This window comes from Sphaeramia orbicularis, chromosome 14, assembly GCF_902148855.1.
Source record: "Sphaeramia orbicularis chromosome 14, fSphaOr1.1, whole genome shotgun sequence".
Lineage (NCBI taxonomy): Eukaryota > Metazoa > Chordata > Actinopteri > Kurtiformes > Apogonidae > Sphaeramia > Sphaeramia orbicularis.
Window position 1 is genome coordinate 15448793 of NC_043970.1, and position 20085 is coordinate 15468877.

General features: G+C 34.8%; 1 protein-coding gene across 15 annotated transcripts in view; it reads right to left on the reverse strand.

Moving 5' to 3' along the window:
• Positions 1 to 11749: 11749 nt before the first annotated feature.
• LOC115432953 (protein Aster-B-like) overlaps positions 11750 to 20085 on the reverse strand; it is a 70213-nt gene continuing 61877 nt past the window's right edge. For 13 of the 15 annotated variants that reach the window (XM_030154080.1, XM_030154077.1, XM_030154073.1 and 10 more), the window contains 5 exons: positions 19939 to 20026; positions 17866 to 17877; positions 17665 to 17772; positions 15507 to 15627; positions 11750 to 12157 (listed from right to left, as the gene is read on the reverse strand). In XM_030154080.1, coding sequence (XP_030009940.1) covers positions 12068 to 12157; positions 15507 to 15627; positions 17665 to 17772; positions 17866 to 17877; positions 19939 to 20026 — 419 coding nt within the window. In that variant the 3' untranslated portion in view covers positions 11750 to 12067. The remainder of the gene's footprint in view (positions 12158 to 15506; positions 15628 to 17664; positions 17773 to 17865; positions 17878 to 19938; positions 20027 to 20085) is intronic. The other 2 variants (XM_030154084.1, XM_030154072.1) reach the window with 1 other exon arrangement.

The following is a 20085-nucleotide window of genomic DNA, read 5'->3' on the forward strand; positions in this document are numbered from 1 at the left end:
CATATGACATTTAACGGTCCATCACTTCTCTTCACTTATGGTTTATAGTCGTCTTTTCGTCCCGTGGAGGACTAAAGTTGGAGAAAGCAGCAGAGTTCTGTCTGGGATTTAGTTGAATACAACGGAGAAGAGGATTAAAGTTTATGAAAAACTGAAACTAAGCATTTAGAAAAGAACGAAAACAAATAAAAACTAGCAAACCTGCTCTAACAACTAATTAAAACTAACTGAATTAGAGAAAACAAAGTCAAAACTAAATAAAACTAAACTATAATGAAAATTCCCAAACTACTATAACCTTGGCATGAACTAAAAAATATAAGATCAACCTGAAATGTCTTCAGTAAAATAAGTGAAGTTTTAACAGTATACATGCCTGTCACTGACTATTTTGTGCATTTGCAGATCCACTGTGAATCATAAGTTGTGTTAACCCATAAAGTCCCAGTGCTATTTTTGTGGCAGTTTCCAAATTAATTTTTCTTGAGATTTCACCTTTCTTAAGTGATTTATCACCATTTATTAAAATACTATCCACTGCATTAGTTAATTTTTTTCAGTTAAAATAATGTATTTTCCTATATATACGAGGGCCGTTCAATAAGTTCATGGCCTCACCCAGAACAGAACAACACAGACTGATAATTTATATTTTATTTTTCAACATAATCTCCATTTACAGCAATGCACTTGGTCCATCGATGTTCAAGCATCACTATCCCATCATGAAAGAATGTAACATCCTGTATTATAACAACCAGTATTTCTGGGTGAGGCCATGAACTTACTGAACAGCCCTCATACAGACACAGAGAAGCTGCGTTCAGCTTCTGTGCTCCACATGTTTGGAACAAACTCCCAGAAAACCTCAGATCAGCTGAAACACTCCGTTTATTTAAATCCAGGTTAAAGACCCACCTGTTCTCAGCTGCATTTGAATAGAGTTTGTATTCATCAGTTCAGATCTGCACTGTTTCTTTGAGCTTAAAGTTTTTATCTGTTTATCTGTTTGTTTTTTTGTTTGTCTGCTTGTTTGTTTTCTCATACCTATACTTATTATTGCTTCTCTGCTATAATGCTTTGAATGTTTTATGTAAAGCACTTTGAATTTTCTCGTACATGAAATGTGCTATAGAAATAAACCTGCCTTGCCTATATTTAATTCTCTGATGATATAGATGTTCAATAAAGCTCAGAATAAAGTTGAGGGTTATTATATCAGAAACAGAGGAAACTGAAGAAAAAGTGACTTTTTCAGCAAAGATATCAATAATTGAACATAAAAACAAGTGTCTCCATCCACTGTCATTGATCCAACTCTGTTGTAGGAGATGATGGTGTTTCCACGTTCACTACGTAACCACTGAACGTCCAAATGGTATCTGATGACCATGAAAAAAAATCGATGACAAACTGTATTTTACACCAATTATTTACATGTATTGATAGGATTTGTGATCAACAGGTATTAAACATTTCAGAGCAGTAGATGATTTTGGTCTCCAGTGGCTATTTGGGTCTTTATGGGTTAATAATAAGCTGAGACGTATTATTGTTGACATTTCACTTTGCTGTTCAGGTTATTCACATTTTCATAATGTAATAAATGTTACTTTTTTCACACTAAAAAATTAGAACATTTTGGATTATTATTTATAGGCAATTGTATTAACATTTTAATTGTCCCGCTTGGTTGAGATGGTAATGTTCTGTGGCCCCTGAATTAAAATGAGTTTGACAGGCCTGTTTTAACACTGTATGCTGTGTATTCATGTCTATGGATTAAAGCAAGAGGGGAAGAAATATCCAGAAAATAAAGATATGGTTCTGCATTCCATACCAAAATAAAGACACTGTATCTAAACATTATCAGTAAATTATATCAAACTATTAAAAGTCAAAGTATTGAATGTACAGTAAAATTATCTCTGTATTTTACTGTTATACACGATGTTTCTACAGTCATACAGCTGCATTAATGTTGTATTTTATTGCTGTAGATTGAGGTTTAATGTAGAGCTCATGTCAATATTCTGTATATACTGTTGGGTCATTTCAACCATGCATCAGTAAATCCTTTACTTTTCAGCTTTTACAACAAATCCAAGAGGGTTTTTCTTCATCTTTCAGGTTATCCTGAATACTTGGAGCCTTGTAGTTTTCACCAGCGATGAAAGGGGATGAAAAACTGTCACCTGAAACGTTAATTTAAGCTCTCAGACAGATGGAATAGAGTAATAAGTACAGTATTTAGCTTGAAGATGAAATCTAGTAAAGATAAAGTTAGATAAAAATGGAAATATTCAAGTAAAATACAAGTAGCTGTGCATAAATACAGTTACTTGAGTAAAAGTACTTAGTTACTTACACTGGTTAAAGCCTGTTCAAACTATGTTTCAGATGAGATGTGTTGTTGTTTTTTTTTTTTTCAGTAGCTTTTGTACCTTTAAAATATTTACAAGCACATGTTCACTGAATGAACATGTGATGCTTAGTGTACACAGAGTACATGCAGTAGCTCTACACACATGCAGTATGTATAAAATATAAGGTGCACTTACCTGTGGCAGTACTATTGTTATATGCAGCACACACTACAATACTAATGTCCAATTATTAATGTTTTCTATGTGATGAAAAAGTCATCTGTACAGGAGCTTGTGCAGATTTAAAGTTAAAGGTCATTCTGCCATCTAGTGGTTATAAATGTGAACAACAGAAAGACCCCACACTTTTAGTTCCATACAATAGTACCTTTTCCACCAAAATCCCAGGAACTTTATTACTAGGAACTTATCTGGGTAAAACAATTCCTAGTAACTGCGTTTCCATCACACCCCAAAGTTCAGGGTCATTTATTCAAATCAGACTGATGACGTATGGGGGAGCAGTAAAAGAAACTGCAGTACAGTTCATGTACATTCACAAACTAAGCTCTAGCACAGGGGTGTCAAACTCATTTTGGTTCAGGGGCCATATTTAGCCCAATTTGATCTCAAGCGGGCCAGACCAGTAAAATAATGACTTAATAACCTATAAATAATGACAAATCCAAGTTTTTTTCATTTTGTTTTGGTAAAAAAAAAAAACAATTCAATTATGAAAATATTTACATTTTACCAAAAAGATGTGAATAACCTGAGAAAACTGAAATTTCATTTGAAAAATTGTTGCAATTTTAACAATATTATGCCTCGACTTATTATTCATACATCTGCATTACACACAATGTTACATAAATATTTGGTAACAGGCAGAATATTGTTAAAATTTTGGAGTTTGGAACTAAAATTTGAACAATTTCTACAATATTCCATCTCTTATTATTAACACAACCACAGATCACAGTGGCTCTATAAATACACAAAATATTTAGTAACAGGCAGAATATTGTTAAAATTGCACATTTCAGGTTGTTCATCTTTGTTTTTATTTATGTGTTTATTTGCATTTTATTGTGAAAGTATAGAATAGTTTTGTAAATGTAAATATTTTCACAGTGTAATGTTATTCTTTTCACTTACATTTTTTCCACATAATTTTTCACAAAGAAAATTTGTAGTTGTCATTAATTATGGATTATTGTGTTGTTATTTTTACTTGAGATCATGTTGGTCTGTATGTGGATCCTGAACCAAAATGATTTTGACAACCTTGACTGTTCAGGTTCATTTTTGCACTTTCATCCTGTGGGCCGGAATGGAACCTTTGGCGGGCAAGATCTGGCCCCCATGCCGCATGTTTGACACCTGTGCTCTAGCGCAATAAAATGTCACAGTATTTTAAGTGGACGGTTTGGGTTTAATGTTTTGCTGGTTGTTGAATCACTTAATCCATCTGGAATACATTTTAAATGACGTTAACCATCATTACTTATCCTTAATTTCGATTTAAAATGGTATAATATGTATTTTCACCTTCTCATTCCTTAAACTAAATCAGGTCTAACTTTATGTGTGATGGATGGTTCTGTTTCATTTCTATTGTTTTACAGATATAGTCCAGGTTCAACCCTAAGGTCATACAGATTTACTCAAATGACTGCATATTATAAAAGTACTTATATTCTACTTATATTTTGATGCCTTGTAAATGAACAGACAATATTAGGTTAGAATTTTTTTGGATCAAAAATTGAAACAAAACAAAAGGTACAAAAAAAACCAAGGTGCTGAAACAGTGACTCTGCATTAAATCATAAACTTATTACAGTTATTCCATATTTGTAATAGATTATTCATACTATAGATATTAACAACAACTTTTTTTTACATTTAATAATATGACACCACCTTGAATATTTGGATAAATTATGTATTTTATGCAAAAATAATGTTTTTATCACATTACTTTAAATTGTGTTAACTGGTAGGAAACTGGTATTACACTTATATTTTCATTAGAAAATGTAAATTACCATGTATATGAAGAAGTGGGAGTTATATATATATATAAATATATAAATAAATATATATATATATATATATATATATATATAATATATATACATATATATACATATACATACATACATATGTATATATATATATATTATATATATATATATATATATATATATATATATATATATATATATATATATATATATATACTTTTTGCTTGGTCAAAGAGCATTTTATCTCCAAGTAGAAGGTGTTTTTCTTTTGTTTCAGTCATTACTTTTATCTGTAACTCATGCTATGAAGGACAATGCTGCATAATTCTTTTGTTGCTAGACACTGGACACATTATTAAAGGTCATATTGTTATTTTACACCCTCGAATTTCACCCTGAGGATAAAAATACTGCTTTATATTATAACTGATCACTTTCTAGCTTTATTATATCAACATGTTCTTGCATATAACTGCATCATTGCTTGTATCATGTTTCTTTGTTGCCATTTTAACTGTGCCTTGAATGTTTTGAAAGGTGCCCATTAATAAAATGCATCATTATTTGTATTATTATAGACTCCAGCATCTCTGCAGCATTCTTCAAGATTAACCCATAAAGACCCAGAAAGTCGGCGGTGACCAAAAGCATCTACTCATCTGTAATGTTTAATACCGGTTGATCCACTCATTCTATCAATACATGTAAATAATTGGTGCAAAATCTTTTCATGGTCATCAGATATGACCCATTTGGACGTTCAGAGGCTCTGTAGTTACCATGGTAACACTGTCATCTTCTATAACATTGATTCACCAGTAAAACCCATGGAGTTGGATCAATGACAGTGGTTTTTAAGACTTGTTTTATGTTCAGTTAATGATATATCTTGCAGAAAAAGTCACTTTTCTTCAGTTTCCTCTATCTTTATATAACAACCTTTGAATCTACTCTGAGTTTTCATGAACATCGACATGATCAGTTTATTAAATACAGGGGAAAATAAATTAATTACACTGAATAATGCAAAACACATTGGGTAAATCACTTAAAAGACAGAAAAAATCCATTAAGGAGCTGCTGTAAAAGTTGCACTGAGGCTTTATGGGTTAAGCAGCTTTTAAAATGAAGGAATTAATCACACTGGGTTACAAAAAAATGTTTTTTGCAAGTTGTCTAGGTTTTTGCAACTGAATTAGGACCATTTTGCACCGCTAAATCCAAAAATGACATCTGTTTTTCTCAGTCAGGTCAGGTTTTTTTGCTAATTTGATTTTGAAAAATTTGATTTTCTCACAAAATCGATAACATTTTTGTGACTTTATCAGTTGATTTTTTATATAGTTCTCACCCAAAATAGGTTTTAAGAGAAAAAAAAAACATTTTCTAACAGGATTCCTGTTAGGTACAATGATGTATTCAACGCAGATGTAGCAGAATACGTCAGGCTTATTTTTGCAAGATCTTCTAGTCGGTTCAGAAAGTTGACCTGATTGAGCAAAATTAATGTGATTTTTGGATTCAGCACACCAAAATTATCCTAAATCAGCTCAAAAAACTTAAACAATAAATTTGTTGTTGACCAGTGTTATCATTAATCCGAAAATATTTTATTCTACATGATTATATTTCCTACTACTACTATCCTATTACTATCAATGTTTCATAATGTGTTTGTCCCACCTCCCACAATGATTTAACATGAACACATGACACAAATCCATACACATTTCACACATTTTCCTCCTTTTATTCATTCTCCTTTCACAGGCCTCTTAGAACAATAGTTTCCTCTTTAGTGTGCGTTGTTTTTTGTTGTTTTTTTTTTTTTCCTTCCTCAGTCCACTGCCAGCGTGGCTTTGAGGCTGAACTATAACTCTACACAACAATATACATTATTATCATATCTGTATAAATAGTTTGGAATCATATATGCAGATCAAAATAGGTCTCCGAAGATCAGGTCAGGTACTGTAAGCACACACAGGAGTATACAACGCTACACCACCAAGTGAGCTGGATGAAGGCAAGACAAAAGGAAATACTGTAGCTGAGTGTCGTTTACATGTGTGCGTACATGGACTGAGAGTTGAAGCTGACAGGATTTTTTTTCTTTCTTTTTTGTTTTTCTTTGGGGGGGATTGTCATGAAAACTAAGTGAAACAACCACATCTGTTACATTTAGATCACCTATTACATTTTCAGTAATGACTCAATGACCACTTGACGAACTTTACTTCTTTAAAATCCTCCATTTTTGTGGTTAAAATTCCGCAAAGATCTGTCGCCTCATGCTGTCACATATGAGCTCCTGAACACTTAAAACGTCAAACTGCACTCAACCATTTTTGGGTCTACTTCAGGGTCGGCTATGTTTTTTTTTTTTTTTTTTTTTATTTTACACCCATGCGTTTGATAAAAAATAAAACCTCTAGTATAGATGCATGACATGATACTTATCACTAGCATTAATAGGACAGCCATGCATTTCATTTACAGCGTCGGTGGTATTATACAGGAGTCTCCGTTAAGAAAGGAAATCGTGAAGACAAGTATCTTAGAGTCTGCACCGTTTAAAAATGGCTTTTGACTAAATTTAGGTCAGTGTAGCACCGTAATCCCCCAGATTTGGACAACAGCTTTGAGGTTGCAGTGTAGGAATCAGTTTAATATTGTGCAAAGTCTTAACTGAAGGTGCATTAGGACTTCTGATATACAGTCGCGGAAAAAATTATTAGACCATCAAAAATCATCAAAAACAATGGTTGTGGAATCAAGTACTAACTCCTGTGTGTATCATGTGACTAAAACAGATAGAAAAGAAAACATGGGATGCCTAAAAGCACTGTTTTTGTCAGTACAATGCCATAGCTACTGATGTAAGAACTTAAATGATTTTGGTTTTCATCAAGAAAACATGGAAAATGGCTAGATATCAGCTCTTAAATTAAACTCTGATGAGCTATTTTTGTTGTTCTCGTTATATTTGTCCGAACAAATGTACTTTTAGCTGTACCAGGCATTAAAATGAACAAAAAATTCTAATTATTCTAAGAATTTTGTCCGCGACTGTAATATTATTTCTACAGACGTTTAGAAAGAATCTGTGTATTTAAATACATTTTCAAATTGAGACAAGTCTTCTTATTGTACAGAAAAACGAAACAGTGCTGTCAGTTAAATAATCCAGCCACTGAAAGCCTTCCTTAGTCGGTTGAACGGATACTTTTTCACATCTCTGTAATGGCTTCTTCTCTGTATTAGGATGCAAATAAAATAAAAGTGACTTTACGGAGCTCTTCATTGGGTTTTGGGTGTAATGCATTCAGCTTCACTAAAAAGATGTGATGGTATTTCTTTTATCAAACGGGACATTCGTGTTGATTCACATACTAATAAGTCCATGTAGTGCTGGAGCAAAAAACAAAAAAAAAAAGTTTCATTTCATTGCTTTAAAGTTGACAAAACTTGAAATTTAAACTAATAAAAAGCTGTCAACTACATCAATAATTTGGCTTTTATCCCATTTGATAAAACATGTCAAGAGTCACATTAAAACAGATGGAACTGACGATACACGAAAAGTGCAAGACACTGAAATTTAACAGATGAAACATGAACTGAAGGATGTTATCAGTGGACAAATTCTGTAGCTGCTTTAATAACGGGTCAAATTTCTGCAAACAGTGACAGAAACCAGGTCAGAGACACAATTCTGGGTCATAACACTGATAACAATGCATAAAGCTTTTTTTTTTTTTTTTTTACCCCCCCAATCCCCAAAATGTAGGCCTAAAAGATGAAGCAAACATTCTCTGAATCCACAAAGTCACTTCTGATGTTGGTATGGAGGTGTTTCTTGACTCAAACATTCTTCAGAAGCAGAAACCAAACAGAGGTAAAGAATGACTGATGGTTCTAGGAAGCGAACTGAAACCAGAGTCTAATGTAACATCTGGAGCTTTAAGAACAACAACAAAAAAACCTTCATTCTAATTTAATTGGCTATAAAATCTGGAGAACTTGTGCTAACAGTTTTGTCATGAACTGCACAAACCCTTGAACTTATGCTACATGAATAAGTCATTTTAAAGTTTTTTTTGGGTTGAATTCTTTAGGAAAACTTGGGTTAGAAAGCTGCTGACATAACATTAGTGGCTTTTCCATTGGACATCTGTGCAAAACTTTACAAATATTTACTAAATGTCGAAAAAAACAGAAGTGTGCAATGTCATTTTTTTCCATTAAATCAAAAATGCGATGATTTGTTTATTTATTATCGCGAGATGACACAAGAAGTCGTTCCACAAACATTGCGACAAACGTAAATATGGTGTTAATTTACAGATATATTCATTATTATTATTATATATTACCACTCTATCCACACTTACCGCGCCATGTTTCTTTTCAAACTCTTCTTCTTCACTTGTTGTAACGTCCGTCAACATCCGTTTTTTTTTTTTAATCACGTGACTCTAGTTGTGGAAAAAGGTCTTTCCAATTGTCGCCCGAAATGCCCAAAAAACTACCACTTGCCAGTGCAAAAACTTTTAATCTGAAAACGAGAGTTTTGGTAAAATTGCCATTAGTCGCTTTTTCATTAACCTTAAAATTGCGCAAATATTACTTGCACATAAAAATTTACCTAATGGAAAAACGACAATTTTGCCAAAAGTCTCATTTTTTGATTAAAAATTTTGCCGCTGGCAAGAGGTGGTTTTTTGGGTGTAGCGCAAATGGTATATGAGGCAAAAATGTAATGGAAGACCTTTTTTCGCAACTAGAGTCAGGTGAATTAAAAAAACGGATGTTGACATATGTTACAACATGTGAAGAAGAAGAAGAAACATGTTGCGGTATGTGTGGACACACCAGGAAACCCAATCATTTTTTTATTTAGTACGAGATAGAGGGGTAATATATAATAATAATGAATATATCTGTAAATCACCAAATTTACATTAGTCGCCATGGTTATGGAACAGCTTCTTGTGTCATGTTGCGATAACAAATAAACAAATCATCACATTTGTGATTTAATGGAAAAACCTACATTACGCACTTCTGTTTTTTTTGACGTTTAGTAAATATCGGTAAAGTTTTGCGCAGATGTCCAATGGAAAAGTGACTATTTTTCCATTAGGTAAATTTTATTGTGCAAATTATATTCGCACAACTTGAGGGTCAATGGAAAAGCGACTAATTATCACCTAGTCTAATTGATTAGCCACTTATAAATCCAGCAGATAATGGACAACATTAACCCAATATTATCCAAGTAATACAAGGGAGTCCAATGTTATTACATCCCCACATCAGTGACAATTCTTTAACATTCAGAGACCCCAAATGCTTGAAATTACCCACAAGTGAGCTTCATATTTTGTTCTTCAATCTCTTATTATGATTACCTCCGCCAAGGAGGTTATGTTTTTGCCAGGGTTTGTTTGTTTGTTTGTTTGTTTGTCTGTCTGTCCGTTAGTGTGCAACATAACTCAAAAAGTTATGGACAGATTTGGATGAAATTTTCAGGGTTTGTTGGAAATGGGATAAGGAAGAAATGATTAAATTTTGGTGGTGATTGGGGGGGGGGGGGGGGGGGGGGGGCACTGATCGTTAGTGTGCAGCATAACTCAAAAAGTTATGGACAGATTTGGATGAAATTTTCAGGGTTTGTTGGAAATGGGATACGGAAGAAATGATTAAATTTTGGTGGTATTCGGGGGGGGGGGGCCCACGGGGGGGCCCACTGATCAGCCTTGGCGGAGGTCTGCGCTCTCCGAGTGCTTCTAGTTTTATTTGTGATCTGTATTTATTTTTTTATATATAAGGACACTTTACTAAGGGAGTTATCATTCCCACATTGTCTGATTTTAATCATATTTGATTGTTTTGCACTTTTGCACACTTTGTCACAAAGTTTTTCTAAACCAGTAGCAATTAAGGAGTTTGACTCGTTTGTAGAAAATGTGTTGTTCTCCTTGCTTCATTTTTATTACTCTGCCACTTGGTACTGTGTGAATGTTAAAGTTACATTGTAAATTAGCACCAGCCCACTCCTGCGAGTTGGTGAAAATACGCCAGATGGACACGAGGTGTGTTTCCATTTAGATGTTTTTATGCATGTAACAGAAAATCAGCATCAAATTGAACTAACAATTAGTATATTTTCTGTTGAATTTGCAATACTTTGAGGTGGAAACTTATAGTATGATGTAAGCAACAGAGCCCCGACTAATAAAACTGAAAACAGGTGTTAGATTTATAGCACGTGTGCAAATAATCAATCCCACTGTCAGCACCGAGGCCTCTGCTTACATCCACATAAAGACTTTGACCTGACATCAGCCACTGTAACTGTGGATTTGGAGCTCTACAAGCTGAGGTCAAACTAGTCCGATTATCTCTCCCGGAGCAGCCCTGCCCTGAAAAATGTTTGCAACACTGACATGAACATGACTGATGAAGACTAAGTACCGCTGCAGAAAGGTAACACACATTCAAGTTCACTGAGCCTACATTAAAGCCTACTGGCCTGCACTGCATACAGTTCAAACATGACGCCCACGCACGATTTAATGCAACACAGAAAAGTAGCTTGAATAAGTATCCAAAATAGGATAAAGTTGCGAGCCTTGGCAACGATGAAGCAGTGGGATGTGTTGGAATAAATTGTTAAAACAGTGGAATGACATTAATGGTTGGCTGCGAACAAAACATTTCTTTATTCCCTTGGCAACACATTAGGAAACTTGGAGCTGTGCCACCTTCAACTAAGCATTCCTGCGTCCCCATACATTCTGTCTGCCCCCCCCAACCCTTACCAACATGCCGCTAAATCAAACCTGCAGAGCAAGGCTCCAGCCAGAATTTAGAATATATTTTATGCCATAGAAAACATAAACATATAACGTAGAATCACAAAAGTATGGCATAAGCTCTCAGGGAGACCAGCCCTGATGTGCTCAGTATGCCCTGTAAAAAGTAGCCCTGACTGCCGTATATGTCTTAAAAATCACATCTGAGATACACACTCTCGCACACACTCACACATGCACATATATGCTGTTAATTATGATTCCTCAGAGTTTTGTTTAACAAATACTATTCTCAAATACTGCAAGCTGTGGATTTACTGAAGTCTCTTACCATGTTTTCCAGTTTAAAAGGTAGAAACAAAAGCATTCAGCAGCTGTTGGAGCAGAAATGGGCTCCAGGAAGAAAATCTGTTTCCGTTTATATGTGCATTCTGAGAGTGAATGCTCATATGATTCCAATATGGATTTTTCACTAGGACAATATCAGAAGCAGGGGGAAGGAAGTTGCATGCTTAAATCAGTCTGATCTTTGATACCTTCTGAATGTGGCAAAAAAAAAAAAAAAAAAAAAATAAACAAAACTTTGCAATGCATCATTGCAAACGGAGGAATGTGGAGCCGGGGCAGGTGGATGGATAAGACTGCACTTAAGCTACAGATGAGCCCTGCCTCTGATTTCAGGATGCACTCTTCAAAGTGCCTGAGGTCACTTCAGTCAGGGGTTGGTTTTCTTCAAATCTCTTCTCTTCTTCCATGTGATGGCCTCTTAAAAAGGCCCCGCTATGTCCACAGGCTCAGGAAAGGTAGGTTGAATATTGCACATAAAATCCTTATGCCTTGAGATTATCGATCAGTGATACTGTTGTTTTTTATTCTCTGACTCAGAGGTGTAGTCCCTGAGGCCGATGCTTTTATGGAGGTGTACCAGAGAGTCCCTTAGCTGCATAGGAGAAAGGAGAAAATTGAATAAGACACAAGAAAATCAGTAAGAATTTGTTTAGCCTGAATCACAGCATGAATCTGCTACTGTCATAATATGAAGAAAGTTACATTCAGGTTTGTGGTACGGAAATGGGAAACCGTCACCATGAAAGACGCCCAGAATCACAGTAGTTTCGCAAACATGGATCTCGAAAAACGCTTATATCTTATTAACCCATAAATACCCAGTGCTTCCTTGGTGGCGGTTCCCAAATGGATTTTTCTCTCTATTTAACCTTACTTAAGTGATTTATCACCATTTATTATAATATTATCCTCTATATTTATCATTTTTTCAGTGTAAAGTAGGTACTTTCCTATATTTAATCTGTTGATCATGTTGATGTTCACTAAAGCTCAGAGGTAATTCAAAGGTTATTAAATCAGAAGCAGAGAAAACTGAAAAAATGACATTTTCATATCAATGACTAAACATAAAACAAGTGTTTCCATCCACTATCATTGATCCAACTCCATGGGTTTTACCAAGGAATTAAAGTTGTAGAAGATGATCGTGTTTCCATGGTAACTACGAAGCCTCTGAACGTGCAAATGGGTCATATCTGATGACCATGAAAAAATGACAAACTGTATTTTATATCAATTATTTCCATGCATTGATAGGATTAGTGGATCAACAGTTATTAACCTTTAGGGATCTGAGCCTATTTTGGCCATTTTTGAGTACTTTTGATTTTGCCTTTATATACTATATAAAGAAATGTTTATTATACCCTTGTTTGGTATCTTTTTTTTCAGCACAACTTCATCTATCTCATCTGCCTATTATTTTTTCACTTTAACCTACTATATCAACACAAAAGGACAAAAAACACACAAAATATATAAAATCCGATTTGAAAAATGTCTAAAATTTATTGCATAACACAAACATGCTTAACAAACCTTTTCAAAGAGTTTAATAGTGAATATTAGTTCCAAATATTAGGTATATAAAATAAAAACTGTAATAAATTAAAACTATACTCAAATATTTAACTTTACATAGGCATTTTCTCTGGTTTTCTCACCCCTCCCTCCCCGGGTCCTCACCCTCACCTGTAATGCTAATGCAGTCTGTGGATTAGAATTCATAGATTTGGCCATTTTTTTTCCATTTTGAAAAAGGACAAAAATGAAAAACATATGGTCAGAAATCTAACACCCCCCCACCTCATTTTCATACTGTTATTCACATTTGTTTGCTCTGGGTTCACCCCATCATATCTCCGGTTGTATTTCCTCTATCAACATCAAATAAAAAGTGGGAGAGTGTTTCAAGTCCGCACTTTTGAATGCAATTTTCCCCAGTGGTCTATGTGACCGACTTCTGATGCTATGACCTGTTGAATATGTCATGCCATTCAGTCACGGGGGCTGTGACTGTGGACCCCTGAGGGTTAAACACTTTTGATCAGTAGATGGTTTTGGTCCCCGGTGGCTGTTTGGGTCTTTATGGGTTAGTATCAGACCCCAGATACATGTCTTAAAATATCTGTTGCAAAAAACTTTAAACTCATAATGAAATCTGAAACCCAGGCATGAAATTGGAGCAAGTCCAATTGTACTCATATTTTCAGCAGATTATTAACTATATCACTCAGGACAACAAAACTGTACAAATCTGTGCATCTGTGCAAAGAAATACTGCAAATATGAGGAGATATTCTATTTTTGTGCTGTATTTTGTAACACACTGACTGTCCTTTGTCCTCGTCTCACCCCTGAGCTTGTGTGTGGTTACGGGTTGGACTCATGGAGGCTCCTGCAGAGTTTCAATGAATCTAAATATTGTTTCGAGTGTGTGCAGCTTTAATGGAGGGAAAAGACACCATACTGCCAGGAGAAATGACTACCTTTTGATGTTTGTTTAAAGGCGGAGGAAACAGCTATCTCAGGCTACGCTCCCCCACAGTCTTCCACACCATAGAAGTACAACTGCTCGGAGATCTGGTGACTGGAGCTGCGACAGTGTTTACATCATTTTCGTGCTTGTCAAACCACCAGACTGCTGGAATTGTTTGAATTGAGGACGATGACACGGTGAAAGAAATTACTTTACTAGTAAAAGGCAATTTAAAGCATCACTCCTGTCTGGAGCATAGATGGTATATAGGCTATTCTATTCTATTCTATTCTATTCTATTCTATTCTATTTAAAGATGGCAAATGGCCATCTTTACCATAAAATACCATAAAATGAAACCCAAATAATGCCTCTGAAAGTCCAAATGGGTCATATCTGATGACCCTTAAAAGATACACCAATTATTTACATGTATTGATAGAATTATTGGATCAACAGGTATTTAACTTTTTAAATCGATAAATGATTTTGGTGTAGGTAATCAGGCCCACTCTTTGGCAAACTTTGGAAAATATTAACCCTTTCATGCATGAATTATGAGAACCTTAATCAAGATTTTTTTTTCCCCGAGTGTTTTTATTCCTCTTTAGGCATGAAAAAAAAAAAAAAAAAAAACCCAACAACAATATAATTGAATTTTCTTATGAACCTATTTTTCATGGAGTTACAAAAATGTGCCTTCATCTGGACACTATGCGCTTAATTTTAGGAGCAAAGAAACATCTATTTACCGATATACTGTGTGAAAACTGAAATAAAAACATTTTTAATGCTGCTAATCTGATGCTCTCTCACATTTTAACATACTCTAATACTAGTTATTACTCACTTCACAGAGATAATATGCAAAAAACAAAAAAACTTTTTGTTAAAAAAAACCAAACAAACTGTTAATTACAGTTTAGTTACAATTAGCAATTTTTTTTTACACACAAACATGTCACTGCAGATCAGGTTTAACTAGAACAGCAAAGTTACAGTAATGGTATGACATTAATTCATAACATAATTCGGTGCATTTGGGGCCTGAGGAAACAAAAGAGTCTGGTAACCGCTGGATTAAACGGCAATGACGTTATTTTTGGATGCATATGTATGTGGTTTGTTCATCCTTGCACATGCTACATACATTACTTTACTGTTCTGCACCCTAAGTAATAAACTATCCGGTCCATTCTAACAGTTTAAATAAATGGGCAATCACTCTCTGGTGGATGATAGTGTCATTTCCTTGGGTCTCTAATGCACAGACTCAGCATCAAAACAAAACTTAGAAATACAATGGCAGCTCCTCTAACTGTGATATTTCTGCAAAGATTATTATAGCATCAGGAAGCAATTTCTTGTCCATCTTTACCGACAAAAAAAAAAAAAACCTTTCCAAACATATCAGGCCCCTTTTCTTAACCCAGATCTGTGTGTTGTTGACCTGGTTCCTCACCTCATCAAGCAGCAAAACTGATGATTTGATTATCTCCTTCCACTTTTCTAGCTCGTCGTCATGGTAACGCTGCTGGGAGTCTAAGAGCTGCACCCATTCCAGCTGAGTCTGAGGAATTTTGCTAAACAGAGACAAACGCATACATCAACATATATACATAGAGATAGCAGGCACACGCTAAACATATAACATAATAACCTGCTTAACCTTGTATAATCTTCTTGTAGTTTGCTAATGTAAAAATATGAAGCAGCTGCAGAATTTATAATTGTGATGGAGCTGTGGAGTACTTTTTCCGTGGCTGAGACTTTCTTATTCTCAGGTATATGCGCAGTGTGAGGACATGCACATTGATAATGTCATACAGTGTTGCCAGTGAAGGTACAATACAGTGAACTGATCTACAGGTGGCAGCAACACACAGCAATGCTCAAACAGACATGAAATCAGTTATATGTGGATGTAAACCACACAGAACAAGTGGTGCCAGGTGCAACAAACCGTGCCCCTTCCACGTATTGTAGCTTATTTTAGCATCAATCCAGCTGATGTCATCATGTATATGCGTGTGCTGATGTCAGCATATCAATTGCCTCTAAATATGTGCCAATTTTGAAGTAAACTGAAACAAAATTAATGTTTTTATAGACATTTGAAATTTCACCCATTATAAATAAATGGTAGGGAAAAAAAAGATTTAAGAAATTCATAAAACATTTGAACTTTGACCTAGTTTTCCCAAAATGTACCCACATCTATTCTGGGTCACTGGCAATCTATAAACCCAATTTTGTAGGAATTCAAGCAATAGTTTTGCTGCTACAGACATATGAAATTTCACCCATTATAAGTAAATGGGAAAAAAAAAAAAAGATTTAAAAAATGTATAAAAAATTTGAACTTTGACCTACTTTTCCCAAAATGCAATGAGATCTATTCTGGGTCACTGGCAATCTATAAACCCAATTTGGAATGATTTCAACCAATAGTTTTGCTGCTATAGTTTATATATATTTATTTATATTATAACAAACAAATAAACAAACAAATAAACAAAGGAACAAAGAAACAAACCAAATCAAAAACAAAATCCCTTGCCTTCCCTTTGGGGTTGGGGTAAAAACACTTGACATGTTTACTGGATTTCAGGAATGTACTCTGGAGCACCGATAATGGGGGGTAAACATGACAAATTCATGGGGCCCAGTGTTTGTGGGGGGCCCATAGAGCAGAGCAGGGGGCCCAGTGGATATAGAAGTTGTTAAAATTTTGTGTAAGATCTGCTGTAGAAGAGAGGTGTAGAAGTCAGGAGTCGAACGGTGAAAGGATTTTAATTTTCGGTTTCATTTTCACGCCAGCGTAAGTGACGTTATCAATAGACCGCACCCCCACATACATACACCCCCCCCTGCTCCGACAGGTGGAAAAGATGAGAAATGTCAATTTATGTAGGGTCCACAACAATTATGCTTTCATGGGGACCATGATTTGTAGCAGCGCCCCTGGATGCACACAATTCACTCTGGTGATAAATATAAACATATTTATCGTCAGCCATGTACATGTAAACTCCACAATGTGGCTTTAAATATTACAACATGTTTGATTCCACTTAATTAAGAAATTCCTCTTCACTGGTTATTTAATACTTCTTATCTTCAACTGTGACAATAATCAGTTTACAGTAAATTTCTGCTGTCCTTATACACATTCTAAATCATCTCTTTCTAGCGTTGCAGGCTAAGTTGCTTCTTGATACTGGATGTACTTGGTGGTTTTCACTGCCATTACAATTACACAGCAATCTGTCCTAGCAAACACACTCAGCTGCAAGTAAATCAACTAGGATAGTTCCTCACTTTTCCTTTCAAACACCAAAAACAACAAACCTACAAATCATCTGTTGTGTCATTCAGTTCTTATAAACAAGCACAGTCGACCTGCATGTATTGCTCATCTTCCTCTGATTAAACTATACTACCACATACTAACATAAACTAAGACTTTTCAACCCAGTCTAGTCAGGCATATCCTCACAAAGCTCTGTTTTTTCTGGAAATTAAAAAAAAAGGAAAAAAAAAAAAAAGAAAAAAACCCACAGAGTTGAACCCAAACACCCATAATTTTCTATGTTGTCCTTGAACAAACATGCTATTACCTTTCTGGTGGTCTCAATCCATGCGCTGCAGTGAGACTCTGTGTGGTGTACTCCAGCATCCATAACTTATAGAACAACATCACATTGAGAAATACCAGCAATACCAGGCTGCAGAGGAGGAGAGAAAACAGAGAGAATCTGTACAGGGTTCATTTTGTGCATTTACTGCTAAGAATCAGGGCTATGGCTGAAACAAAATACCTTATACAGATCCTACAGGATGCAATTAAAGACAAGGACAGAGAAAAATGAGTAAATTACAGATAAAAAACACAAAAAAACACAGAAGAAATTGCACACATATACATAGAGCAAAAGGAAAGCATGTGATGAAGAGTTGAATAAATGTAGGAATCTGACAGTTTGACAGAAAATGACTGGACAGAAGATATGATAATCAGTCATTTAAAAAGATGTTGTTGAGGCTCCCAGATTTAGATCAACGCCTCACCTTTTGTTACAATCAAAATCACTGTACTACTTAATGTTATCTGTTTTGTTATTCATTTATTCTCCATTGAAGTTACTCATTAATCACTTTCAATTTGCTAAAGGGCTGGCAAATAAAACGATAAAGATAACTATTATGATAAAGAATTTTCAGTACATCATTTCAGTTTTTTTAATTGATTTACCTAATTTTATTCTATGTATGCTACAAAGACTTTGAATTTTCAGTGTTTTTTGTAATGTCTTCTGCTGCTTGTAATTATAAAGAATAATTTAAGTCCACAAGTGATACGATCTTTTTAAAACTTTCTCCAAGGAAGAAGCCAGCCTTTACACTCAAAAGAATTAAACATTTGACAAGTATTGTGATAGTTATTAATGTGGCCTGATAGGTATGTCTGTCATCATAAAAAAAGTGTGGTAGCCTATAATGGTACTTTTATCAGTAAAATATTAAATGTAATATTAACCCATAAAGACCCAAACATCCACTGGCAACCAAAATCATTTACCGATATAAAAAGTTAAATACCTGTTGATCCAATAATTCTATCAATACATGTAAATAATTGGTGTATCTTTTCATGGTCATCAGATATGACCCATTTGGACGTTCAGAGGCTCCGTAGTTACCATGGAAACACCATCATCTTCTACAACATTGATTCAACAGCTAAATCCATGGAGCTGGAACAATGACAGTGGATGGAGACACTTATTTTATGCTCAGTTAATGATAGATTTGACTGAAAAAGTCACTATTTCTTCAGTTTTCTCTGTTTTGATATAAAACCCCTCAACTTTAATTTGAGCTTTTATGATCATCTACATCAGGGGTGTCAAACTCATTTTAGTTCAGGGGCCACATTCAGCTAAATGAGATCTCCAGTGGGCCGAACCAGTAAAATAATAACATAATAATATATAAATAATGTCACCTCCAAACTTTTCTCTATGTTTTAGAGCGAAAAAAGTAAATTTACATTATGAAAAGGTTTACATCTACAAACTATCTTTTCAAAAGATGTGAATAACATGAACAAACTGAAAAAATGAGTGTAGTTTTAACAATATTCTGCCTCAGTTTATCATTTACACATGTACATTATAACTTACAGATCACAGTGGATCTACAAACACACAAAACATTTAATAACAGGTGGAATATTGTTAAAATTACACTTACTTCTCTTAAGACATTTCAGGTTGTTCATATTTGTTCAGGTTATTCACTTTTTTTGTGAAATTATACTTTGTTTTAGTGTAAATACATGAAAATTTTTACATTTACAAAGAGAAACATTTGGAGTTGTCATTATTTATATGTTATTCTGATAGTATTTGACTGGTCCTGCCCACTTGAGATTGAATTGGTCTGAATGTGGAACCTGAACTAAAAGGATTGTTAACATCTTAGTGTAATTTTTGCACTTCACAAATTCATCCCAAGGGCCAGACTGGACCCTTTGGTGGGCCGGATTTGGCCCCCGGGGCACACGTTTGACACCTGTGATCTACATGATCAGTAAATCAAATATAGGAAAATACATGACTGTCACTAAAAAATGCAAAATACAGAACATAATTTTAGAACTAATGTTGACAAACCACTTAAGAAAATGGAGAAAAATAGAGAAAAATTAATTTGGGAACTGCCCCAAAAGTAGCACTGGGTCTTTATGGGTTAAATCAAATTAAAATTTTCATCCTTATCCCTGATGGTTGGTTGTTATACAAATGCACAGCTGTCAGTTGTGATAAAATGCAACAGAAAATAAGCAGAAACAAGCAGAAAACAACCCGTAGGTTAATACTACTACTCACACAAGGCTTATGAGAAGCAGCAGTCTGGAGAAGCTGTAAAGCGCTAGGCCTCCCGAAGTGTCGGGGATGTGTCTGGTCTGTGTGGAACCTGGATCAGATCAGTTTCAAGGTTCTGTCAGTTCACTGTTGTCTCCTTTTAAACTATTC